Source organism: Nothoprocta perdicaria, unplaced genomic scaffold, assembly GCF_003342845.1.
Source record: "Nothoprocta perdicaria isolate Ctin4 unplaced genomic scaffold, notPer1 scaffold_10, whole genome shotgun sequence".
NCBI lineage: Eukaryota > Metazoa > Chordata > Aves > Tinamiformes > Tinamidae > Nothoprocta > Nothoprocta perdicaria.
In genome coordinates, this window is record NW_020454094.1 from 1,636,606 (window position 1) to 1,648,785 (window position 12,180).

General features: G+C 50.8%; 1 protein-coding gene across 3 annotated transcripts in view; it reads right to left on the reverse strand.

The window, feature by feature from the left end:
- Nucleotides 1-211: 211 nt before the first annotated feature.
- CTIF (cap binding complex dependent translation initiation factor) overlaps nt 212-12,180 on the reverse strand; it is a 122,494-nt gene continuing 110,525 nt past the window's right edge. For all 3 annotated transcript variants that reach the window (XM_026040206.1, XM_026040200.1, XM_026040192.1), the window contains 2 exons: nt 1,886-1,939; nt 212-453 (listed from right to left, as the gene is read on the reverse strand). In XM_026040206.1, the coding sequence (XP_025895991.1) occupies nt 238-453; nt 1,886-1,939 (270 nt within the window). In that variant the 3' untranslated portion in view covers nt 212-237. The remainder of the gene's footprint in view (nt 454-1,885; nt 1,940-12,180) is intronic.

Genomic DNA, 12,180 nt, shown 5'->3' on the forward strand with positions numbered 1-12,180 from the left:
AACCCGGAGACAAAGACGCGGCGGGGAGGGGAAGAGCGGTGGCACTCGGCGGCTGCAAAGAAACATGCTGCTCCCTCCCCACCCCGCGAGCGGATCCGTAGCATGCTGGGGGGGTCTCCTTAGCTATGGAAATCGGCAAGGTCCCGGCTCCGCGCTCCGCTGCCGGCCTGGCGCCTCGTCAGGTGCGTGTCTGCTGCTCAGCCCCCCAGCCCCGGCCGCGCGCCCTCGCCGGCCGCCTCAGGCCGTCAGTTTTTGGATGGTCTTGTTGTAGTACTGCGTGATGGTGGGCGTCAGCGGGTTCCAGGTGTTGGCGTGCAGCTCGATGACCTCCAGCAGCAGCGAGCGCGTCAGCATGGACTCCGAGGGGCAGAGCATCTTGTCGCGGGCGATGGCCAGCAGCTCCGTCATCATCTCCGGCAGCTGCTCCTCCAGCAGCCGCCCGGTGCTTTGCAGCTGCGGGGAGAGACGGGCCGAGAGCAGCACGTCAGCACCCGATTCACTGTGACGATGGGTCTGAGAGCTGTTTCTCCCCTCAAAAAGACACTTTTCCCCTCTTTCTCCCTGTTAAAAAGTGCTGCCCCCCCTTCTGCGGCACGGCTGCCGTGCGCGCAGGGTGAGGTTTCCAGAAGCCTCTCTCCGCTCCCGCAGGAGTGGATGGTTCAGCTCCCACTGACTTCAAAGGCGGCGGCACTGGATGCTTTGGAAAAATCCCACCTAAACCCAGGCTATTGTCAAAACAAAGTGCAGGCTGTGATGTGGTGGCGCTGCCTCCTAGCCGGGCCTTCATTTGCTCTCTGATTCACGCTGCCGGAGACTCCCAGTCATTAATCTGACTAAGCAGGGCTCTCCCGCGTGCATAACAAAGCCTGCCCTTTGCACAACGGCCAGGCTTGCGTTTCTACCTGTTGCACCTTTTCCCCGAGGGAGGCCACGTATTTTTAAAGCAATTTGCTGCTCAGAATGCCTCRCGGAGCAGGGTAAGATGTCTCTGCGATGTCTCCCCACAGAGGAGGGAATCAAAGTGGAGAGTGGACAGCACTGGGTCCACCAGCCTTTATGGCCTGTTCGTTAGGGATACAAAGACACTTGCTCTAATCTTAAAAATGCAAAAGCTTCTTGCCAGCTTCCTGTCATTTTGTTCAATTTCTACCATTCAGGCTGCAATTTTGCCTCCTACTTCCACCGCGCTCTTCAAGGAAAGCATCTATATCCCCATGGGCCAATTGCTTCCAAAAAGCAAAGCTAATGAACCTGAGCAATTGCCTCCGTGCTGTATTTCTATAAGTGGTTCTCAGCAACGCTGCTACTGAGCACAGCGAACCTGTCTGTGGGCAACTGGTGTTCCAGTGCAGGTGTTTCGTGCTTAAAAACCTGCAGGTGACATTTGAAGGAACTAGGATCCTCACCAGTCACTCCAGGAGCCGTGAGATTTGCTATGCAGGACACTTGTTCAGTATGGATATATAAAATAGAGTCATTCTGGCTGACCTGAGGGGCTCTGCAGTCTATTCCCCTCTCTCGTGCTCCTCACTCCATAAGAAGTCCTTTATAAACTTTTAAGGCACCAGACTACTTCTGGAATGAACCTCCTGTACATGACCTGTTTTGACTGTAGCTAGTTTGTGACAGGATCCCAGCTACCAAACCTAGGTTGCATCCATTTAAAACAAAGGAAGACAGAGGGGAAGAATCTTATGGAGTTAACATTCCTATTTTTGATAAAAAGTAGGCAAAAGAGGCCACAGGATTTTCGATAACCCCAGGGAACTCAAGCACTTGGTTTTACAGCTCATCTGGATAAGGATCGAGTGATTTCTGCTACTTGCAGAAATCTGGGGGAGAAAAGTCACTTTTGTTGCTGTGTCTTTCATGCACTCGTCCCTACCTCCATGGAGCAGCAAAGGACAGCGTCTTCCTTCACGTCCTGAGATTGCAACAACTGCAAAAAGAGAAAGGACAAAGCTGGTGAATGGACTTGGGTGACCTTCTCCTCCTCCCTTGCAGCCCTTCTGCATCTCATAACCCAGCTGGACTTTTGTCAGAATAATTTTATTCTGAATAATGTTCTTCTCCCATGGTAGGCAATGAACAAATGCACTCATTTCACACAGACAGCCACCAACATGCCCTCAGATGACAATATTCAAGCAGTACAGCCTAGGGAAGCGGCTGCATCAAAGCGAGCTCTGGGAGGTGACCCCACATTCCCAAACCTCTCATTCCTTGTGGAAACCTTTTCCCAGTCACAACACTACCTGATGGGAAAGTGTTACTTCCAATGCACTGCAATTAATATGGTACCTTCCCGACTAATTATATATTGCCGTAAGTGCAATGGTTCCAGTGAAACTATTACATCTTAGGAGCAAATTTCCTCGGGAAGCCTCACTGCATGCGGAAAGCACCGGCATGGATCTCCCCACAATTTCATCTCTCCAGTCTGGGGCGTCGTTGCAGTAAAGCAGAATTCACACGTTGGCATTTTATTAATCACATCTGAGCCCATTTCCCAYTCGCGTAATGTAAGCAACAGTTCCAGGTCCTGCTCTGCTCTCCGTAGTCTCATCCCAGAGCTGAGCCTGGACTCATCGATCGACACTTGTAGGCATGAGCAACCTTCAACAGAAACACGTGGCCTGGGACGGCAAGAGAAGGTGCCTGCATCATTTCCAGGCAAGCTGATGCACCTYGTGCTTAAGAGCCACCTTAGTCAAGACTAACTTGGGTTCCCATCATATTCCAAGTTCAGTGTGTGCTGTGAGGGCTCCATCGCTCTACCTGCCAACGGCAAAGCCTACGGAACAAGTATGTCCCATCTCACAAGCCCCCAAATCATGAGTAAGAGGCCCACAATCTGCCTCAAAATAAGCATTTTTTTTCATAAGCTATTCTTCCTTGTATTCACTTTGTTTCAGGCGTTTGTCATGCATATGAAGACACGCTTTCAAGCTTTTTTGCTAAAACCACAAGAGATAAAGCGTAGCTGTGCTGGTTGTTTTTCCAGAAGATAAAAACGTTGATTCTCACTTAATCAGCCAACACAGTGAGCTGGAACATTATGAAAAACACTGCATCATGAGACTGCTGATAAAAATCACAGGTGCTGGCAGCACTCGTACTCTAAACACATGAAGATGCAGCCACTTCTACTCCATCAGTTCTAGAAGTGAGTTTAACTTTTGCACTCTCCTTTGCTGGCCCTTTGTAAAGTCAGTTCTCCATCACCCAGGCTAAAGAGGACTTTCAGAATCTGAGTCATAGGAAAAGTATTTCCAAGCATGGGGGTCTGGAGTCTGAGGACATCTTGGTCCTGAGGGCATCTAGGTCCAGAGAGGTTTTTAGAAGAGCCGGTGTATCCAGAAGCTGCACGGGTCCTACCATGTACTGCCCACCACGTGTGAGCTCAACAAGCCCTGCTTGAGCAGAGCCAACCTGTACCTGTCCTAGGCAGCTGGCCATCTACACTGAAAATGAAGAAAATAATTGACTTCAGCAGTATTTGGACCTCAAGGAAAGCTAAGCTTTGGAAAGGTGGCTGCACTAACTAAAATGTGGCCACATACACCGTGCAACTAAATTTGGTCTGAAGTCACACCTTTTAGGAAAAAAGGGCTCTGATTCTCAGACTTATCCTCCCTTTTTCCCATTCTCATGTTTTTCATCTTTACCTTTCAAAGAAATGCCTGTTTATTTACAAAGTCCTCCACTGTTGGGGGAAAAAAAAGGAATTAAGGAATAAAAGGATTAAGGAATTATCATTGCCCTCAAAGTTTTGTCTTCACTTGTTTCTCTCCTCAATACACAGCAGTTTGCCCATTTTGAGGACCAGGTTTACAGCCTCTGGACTAGCAAGCGGTCCATGGGTTTTATCTCACATTAGCCAAAGGTTCAGCCAAGGTTTTACATGCGTGCAGCAGTTTCCCCAAGTTTATCTTTCTGCAAGTTGTTTGGAAAATGTTAGTTAAGCCCAAGCCGCATATTATGAGATAATCTCTCACAAACAGTTCGCAGATTCTTTACCAAAAAAAACATAAGATTATTTTCAACCCAACAAAAAAAAATATCAATTAGGGACAAAAATAAACAAGTAGCAGCTTAGAAATCCACTCCTTGGCTATTTAGCAGACTGGCTTGCTAGCATGGGATGAAATAGAGGGCTGTAAGTTAGCATAATAGTCTCATATTCATATTGCCTCAGGGCTGAAGGAGACCAYCAGACCCCCAGCTCACCAGGCCCAYGCCTTCCTATGCCTCAGATGGTCAAATATTTTGCTCCAATAGCTTTGGGATGAAAGACGGAGCGCCCAACACAAGGACAGCTCTTCCAAAGCCCTGGTCCTCAGCTCCGTGGAGACACTGACAGCAGGGAGGGCAGCGGAGCCAGCCGGGGCTGACGGCACGTCACCAAGTGTGGAAACATCTCGTGGCTTGGGAGCATGAGCGCTCCTCAGCTTGTGGAAATTGCAGTGCTGAAGCAGCGGCCCTTGTGCGATCCAAATCTGAACCTGAAYCAATTGCGCTCATCGTTTGCAGGCTAATTTATATTTACTTAAAATATTTTAAAGTAAGCATGTTATACCCCCTAAATTAGCACTCCCACATCACAATTATTATTTATTTAACTATTTATAACTGCTCCTCCCTGCTGCATTTATCTGCAGAAATTCYACCAGGGCAACCAGGCCGTCCTTCTCCAACAGGTTCCCACATCATTCGGAGCGGTGGGCGAGTGCGGACGCGGGGACTTGAAAAGCAGCAGCGAGACGACAGCCCAGGTGAGCTGAGACTCGCACGCTTCTCGGTTTAACCTGTAATCATCCCCTGGAGGCTCAGGCTGCCTGAGCGAACGCTTCCCTTTGCTCTGGAGTCGATTCCCTGCATCAAGCGTGCGGTGAAAGGAGCAGTTCCTGCGGGAAAGCAGACAAAGAGTCTACTCGATTTCCTAAGAGCAGGGGCTGCGTGCCAGAAGCTGCCCGGCTGGTCACATAATACCCAAGCTTGCGAAAGGGCTCTCGCTTTTGTTTCTGGGCCTGGACTAACAGCTTTGTAGACTGGCAGGAGACAGCAGCGTCTCTGCAAGGGAGGGCTCTCTCCTCCAAATTTCCCTGTCCCACCAATAGATGAGGCACCTGGTAGCACAGCTGGGTGCCCCCGTTGGGCTCTGGGTGCTGGATGCTTTCATGGGCAGGCAAAAATAAACTGCGGGTCTGTTCCTGGAAATGCCCTGGAGAGGGTGACGGCAGGGATTCTCCAGGAGCTGCAAYTCATTTTTCCCAGAATTTATTAATCCTCTGGGCTGCAGAAGGAAGCAGCCCACATCCTCCTAGCAGKTCTAGACAAAATGTCCTCCTCTGACACTGGGGCAGTCAAGAACCAAACCCCGAGGGGTCCCCGAGAGAGCAGATGCCCTCATAATGTTCAAGACCCTCCAGCATCATTGCCAATGCTCTTCATGTCCACTTGGCGCCCAACCACCTGCTTAACAAATGCACATTAAGCTCACGGGTATCTCCTGACCCGACCATAGGAATCAAAGGGGGATTATGATCCAGCAAGGGGGCCACATCTGGGAGCAAAATGGAGAGCTAATGTGACAGGGTACACACAGCCGTGTTTATTTGGGTTTCTCACCTGCTTCTACAGGGCTAAACTGGAACGCAACGACCTTGAGCTKCTGGCTTGGTATCCAGCACCAAAAGCAGTGCTGAAGAACCTGACTTGCAGTCCCCTTGCTTATCACTGCAGGTTTTAATTGTCTTCTGTAGCTCCACAGAATCACTGGGAGATGGAATGGGAGCAGTCAAACACATACATTACCCTTCAKCAGTGCCATGATATTATTCCTGTAAGGCACAGGACTAATTACGGTGTACGATACCGCTTGCAAAGCGACATAAGCAACGCTTGCCACAAAGTAGCTCTTAGCATGCAGTATTTTTGGATACTTTGGGGATGACTCCAGCACAAGAGCAAAGGAAGGGTTTCCACCTCCAGAAATATTCATCCAGATAAGCCCAACCCTGCCCACCCCTTCCAGGCAGCCACGGAAAGACTGGGAGTTCTGGAAGAGCTCTGCTGCAAAGGCCAAACTGCCGGCTGTCCTTGTGCCTCTTGCCCTAGCTCCCTGCTGGGTGCCCACGCTTCAATCACAGGTTCTTTATCAAAGTGACAGCGTGCAMGGACTCATGGACAACCCCTGGCACGAAGCTCCAGCTGTGGAACCCTCCAGTCCTGTGGTAACTGCCCACAGGTGCATGTTTTATCTAACTCATAGGTCAATACAGCCCCTACTCTCACTCCCCTTGGGGAGTGTAGACTATTGCTGCCAAATTTGCATCCATTACTGGAGCCAAACATAACCCATTTGTACTAAGTCTCACTTGGTGGGACTTACTGTCACTGGTGGTAAAAGAGGGAGGCAGATTTGGACTAGGAAGAAGGAGCAATGCACTTACTTATGCCATTCTGAGCTCAAACAGAATGAATACGTAACAGTCTGCACAAGCTGCAGGAGAGACTGTGCTTTCCAATCCCGTTTTCAAGCAGAGGAGCCCTTGGGAAGGGCTCTGGTGGATTTTCTCATAGCCAGACTGATGTGTCCCAGGCCGGTGGTTGGCAACATCTCACGGAAATGAGGCACTGTCAAGGTGATGTGTTGTGCTGCTAACATGGCTCTACGGTGTCACCTGGGCCGATCCTGCACCCACCAACAAACTACACCCAGTACCAAATTCTCTAAATGACATTGATTCCCACCCAAGGCATGCCATGGAGCTAAGAAAGTCAGGTGGTTGGTGAATTTGATTTTTTTTTTCTTGAGAAAAAAAAAAGTACTTGGGAAGAGTGGACCTTYAGAAGCTCATAGTCATTGTGCCAAGCCGTATCTTCTGTGGTTTGACGTTCTACACCAGGGCTGGATGGAACTACCCCAAGACCTGCAGCATGCAGCCTCCCAGCAAGCCTCCTTTAGATGAGGTCTGCATGAGCATGGGTAACAGGTCCCAGAGCACACTTCAGTACACCAGGCAGTGACCACGCAGCTCAGGCTCAGCATGTCCACACCAACCTTGAGAAGCACCAGCCTCAGGTCACCAGCACGCGTGACCTGTTTGTGCTGCACAGACAAGATCCTTTGTGTCACGGTATGCACCATGCTTCGACCACCCCGTTCAGACAAGTGTAAGGTGGCARCTTACCCAATTTAACCTTGAGATTTTGCAGCGCACGTGGTGAGCTGAAGTCGACTTGGGACTGGGCTCAAACCCTGCATTTAATTGCCTACGTTGATCTACCTTTCTGACTACGCTGGTGAGCCAGGAGCACACCTGTAGCCAGTGCCACCAGCACTGCTCTCCCTGATCTACACAGGGAACTAATGCAAGAAGTCAACAGAGAAGGAGCAGGGGAAGTTGGTAAAAGCACAAAAAGTACCCAACATTTGAGCAACTTGGTCTGAGACTCAACTCACACAACCATATCCAGCTGTAATGTCTATCTGTGAGTTTTCTAAACTCTATAGTTGACAGAGAAAGAGAAGCACTTCTAGGACACAGTCCACTGGTTCTGGTTTCAGTATGTACCCTGTGATGAGATTAACTGTGCTGTAATAGTGGGGACATAATGGGCCTCTGCTCCATAAAGGTACTCCATATATGTGGGACAGCTGCAGACCTCACGAAGAATATGAGGTGAATTTCCCATCCCTCCTTCAGATCATCAGAAAGACCCCAAATGGTCTTGATTCAGGTCCATATGGACCAACACTTCAACTATGGCAGTTTGAAATGCCATAGGAGCTCCAGGAGGTCTGCAGGAGGCTGAAAGACACAGGAGCTGTAAGAGATGTGCTATTCTAGAGCAGTAGATGGAGACCACCCGGGATGTCAAAACACGTGAGCAACTAAAATGGCACTAGTTGCCCCTGGGCAGGCAAATGAATTGTGCCTCAGCCTCGCGTTAGAATCATTAACAGCATTGTACATGTCTTGATTAATTGTAATTGCTGTGCTAAACCCTTTATTGTAGAAAGCATCTCTACTGAAAAACACATCTCATCTAAAATGGCTATTGTATTGCTGAGATTGCAAAACTGAAGTACRTTCACTGAGTGACAGGGTTCACTACCACTTTGCTGGGCTTTGAAAACTCAATTTAACTAGGAATCCAGCTGTGTTGGCACACACAGCCACCAGAAATGGTTCTTTCTGCATTGTCTTCTAGTCACATCTTCCAGTGATGTGCCTGGCAATGAAGCTCACTGAAGATACACAAAATGTCTCCATCCCATTCACTTTTTTACATCATCTCAGAGAATATTTGGGGTAAGAAGTGACATTAGACGCCCTTCTTCCTGCCACCAAATGCATTGCTGTTTCTAAAAGCGGCAGAACCTTGTTCTTGTAGGGTCAAAATCCACACCACGTAATTTCGTCTTCCTGCAGCAGGGCTTTAGTTAAGAGGGGTGAACAAGCCCTTGCCCTGATATAAACAGCTGCTTGGGGCATGGTGATTCCCACAGCAACACCAGCGTAGGGAYGTCCCTCTCCCCGCACTTCAGCTGTGGTGGCCTCGTCTCAGGACACTAGCTTGTCCCAGGTCAAACTCCATCCGGAAAGGGGTACAGTGAGACTCAGGTCCGTAGGACACATTTTCCTTAACATATTCAAGGTGACTTGAAATGGTTATTTGGTGGCACCTACTCCTTTTGCAGCAACCTGCTACTCTTAACTGAGAAGGAGACTTCTGATCTCCCATTACCCAACCAGGACACTCTGGGAGGATGGTAAGAAGAGATGAGATTGTTTACTGCACCGAGTAAACCAAAAGTGGTGGTTATCCTCCTTTACAGGCTCCTGAGGAACTCAAATGAAAGATATTTAGAAGTAAATTGAATTAAGGCCAGAGGAAAAAAAAATCCTGTACCCAGCCGTGGGAAACTCCATGTATTCCTTTCCATTGCAGACAAGGAAAACCATAAAACATGACTCTCTCCCCCCAGATCTGGAAGAGCAAAAGAGATTCCTACTAGAATGGAAACCATTAAAAGGCAATTACTGGAGACAATGATGAAGAAAATCTGGTCACTCATCAAGGCAGACAGCGCAATCCCCCAGTAGCCTGGTGGTTCCCATTAAGCCCCCCAGGCAGAGGTGGAGGTTATCACCCTCATGGGTGGGACGGGAGCTTCGGTGGCTTTCGGAGAGCGGGGAAGGCGCCAAGCCACCCAGCCTGAGCGCGCGACAGAGCCACCCAGCCGGCAGACTTCATCCTGCCCGTCTCGAGACATAATAACCCTGGGAGCGGAGGATGTGATCTCACCCCACGGGTCCAGGGAAACACAAAACATGGAAAGAAAAAGCGGCRAGACCATCGCGCTTGATTGCGGAGGGCTCCACCCTTGCCCGCCGGACATTCTCTGCTTTCCTGGCTCTTCTAGGAGAGCGTGGTGGTAGACGCAAATAGTTGTGTTTACATCCCATGGAAAGGGCTTGGGGAGCTAACAATGCCCGGTACGCCCGGCGAGGGGCAAAAACAAAGCCACGCGAGAAGGAGGGACCATCCTGTGAGATGGTATCTGGCTCCGCTTCTTATCTGCCCTAATGACTTCCCCTGCCATCTGAGCGGGTCGCGGGGAGCCGACCACGATGGCAGCCGGCCACCCCTGTCCTCGCTGGGGCCCCAGTCCTGTTGCCACCACGATGATGCTCAGAGGTGCTGCACATAAGAGGAACTGCACCAGAAGCTTAGACAGAAGAGGACAAAACTCAGGACTGTCAGGTCAGCAGCTAAGTAAACACAAGCACATGTTTTTCCTTGGAATTTCTCTTCTGGTACCAGAGCCCTCCCCTATTTAAAATATGCCACTGTGGTTGTAAAGCTCACTGGTTGAGCTTTACTGGACTTGAAGCTCACTGGACTTGAACGAGTCCTGTAACTTTCTAAGAATATGTGTTCCTGAACCAAAACTGGGGACTATGCAGTGAATTCAACTGTCATTAGCTAATTATTTACCCAGCTCTCCTCGCTTATAAGGCACAGGCTCTTTGCCCGGCAGAGCCTGGTTTAGAAGTCCCTGGGGGATCTGTATGGGTAAAACTACACTGACTTCTCCTTCCCTGCAGTGGATGTGCAGCTTGTCCTACCGAAAGAGCCCTTTTTACCTCAAACCTGCTCTTTGAACAAARCGAACTGTGTTGATGAGAGGAACCCCTTTTTGTCCGGACAGGTCGCGCTCGCGGGGGTTTGTGCCAACGCTGCTCCGGGGGTTGCGCGCGCGGTGCAGCCTCTGCACCGGGCTAGCGTGGGGCTGCTGTCGCTATCTAGAGCCTGGGCCAAGCTTAAATAAAGCAACTGCAATAAAATAACAAAAACAGGAGAGGGAGGTAGATGCTGTGGGAGACGGGCGAGCTCTGAGTGCTGGTGATGCTCCTGCTCCCCACCCAGCTCACCCGGATCCACGCGGAGCCCTCAGAGATGTCCGAGTTGCCGGGATCTATCTCTGCCAACRCAATCCAGAGCTCCAGGACATCAAGGCACCAGAGAAGGGAGGTTTCTGAACTGGGAGGGTTTTTGTCTGTGCTGAATAGGCCTCCTGTGAGCCAAGAAAGCCCTCCTGGGGGAATCTAACCACAGCAGCTACCAGCCATGTTCAGAGGTGTGGCCTGTGGKAGCTCTGTCTCCGTAGATTACCATCAGCATTCAAGACAGAAACAGCCCTCGCAGAGGACAGCCGTGTAACGAGGACAGCCGTGTAATGACCGCGTGTGTGGGGAGGGCAGCGCCGGCTCCTCCCGGCTTTTCATCTGCCCTGCTGGCACCGCACGCGGCCTCTCCCCGCGCTTTCAAAGGCTCCTTTTGAGGAGCTCTTGCAGGAGCCGAGGCAGAGGCTGGAGGGATSTCCACAGCTCAGCGGGAAGTGTCACAGTGGACACTGAAGCTGGAAGATGTCCCTGCTGGGAGCTGACGAGCGGCTCGCACGCGGAGGAGCGGCGACGGCCGTGCGGCTCCCAGTGTCGCGCCGTGCCAGGACAGGGAGCCGTCGGAGGGGACGCAATGAGGTTTGGGCACGCAGAGAGGGCAGAAGTTGCCTTGCTTGCTTGTTCATTCTGCAGAACAACTCCTTGAAGAGCCCTTGGCTCTTCTCTTTAGATCCTTACACATCCGTGCAATCTGCCCCATGCCTGAAGGTCCAGGTCCAWGTGTGAATACACGCACCTTGCTTGCTCCAAATCCCAGTCTTTTCTCYCTGCTTTGCCAGCTCTTGCATCCTCCCCCTCTCCTGGACTCCTGTAGTGCCTTTTCCCACTTGTCTGGTCTCCTCATGCTTCTCCTTTCTTTCTCCTTATCCTGTGTCCCGACACACAATCTGCTCTTTCTCCGTGCTTCCCTCGAGATCTCCTCCCTTCTGATCCACCCTCCGCGTAACCCACCCACACCCGCATCCTGTGCCAAGCGCGTTACCGCTTCCCTCTCATTCGTCCAACACCTCCTTCCTTTCTCCAYGGAAGAACCTCCCCGTCGGTCCCCCAGGCCTCGCTGCCCGATCCGCTCACTCCCGACATGCAGACACCAGTGGCACCATCCGCAGCACCCAAGGGCTTCCCAAGCTCCAGGGCTCGAGCAGAGCTCTGGACACAAGCGCAAAGTGGTCTCAGCACAATGTGTCTCACAGGGCACCTTTCGCCTCTTCCCCATGCAGAATATTATATAGGACTGGAGACAAAAATGCTGTTTTTTTGCACAACCAGCTGGGACAGCAGGACTGGCAGAGACCAAGGCGCTGTTTGCGTCTKGAGGCATGAGAGTAAAAACGTGCTGCTTCCCTTCTGCCCCACAAATCTTCACACGGGGCTTATCCTCTCCCCGGTGAGCCCTGTCTCCAGGCACCAGTGTCTGCGAGGCTGGGCCAAGCGCGGATCCCCRGGCCAAGGAGCAGCCCGAGGTCAGAATCCAGCCTCGGTGGCCTCTTCACTCACACCAYAAACAGCAGCAAACCCTGTCTCTGTCCCCACTGGGAGCAGCCTCTGAAAACCCTAGCACCTCATTACACTGTCAAAGACCCTCTTTTGACTCAAAAGGCTGATGCTTTGCAAAAAGTGAGAAGGATTAAAAAAGAAAAAAATCCTSCACACTAAAAGATACAATTTTCTTTTCCAAACAGCACCGCCCTCCCAGCTCCTC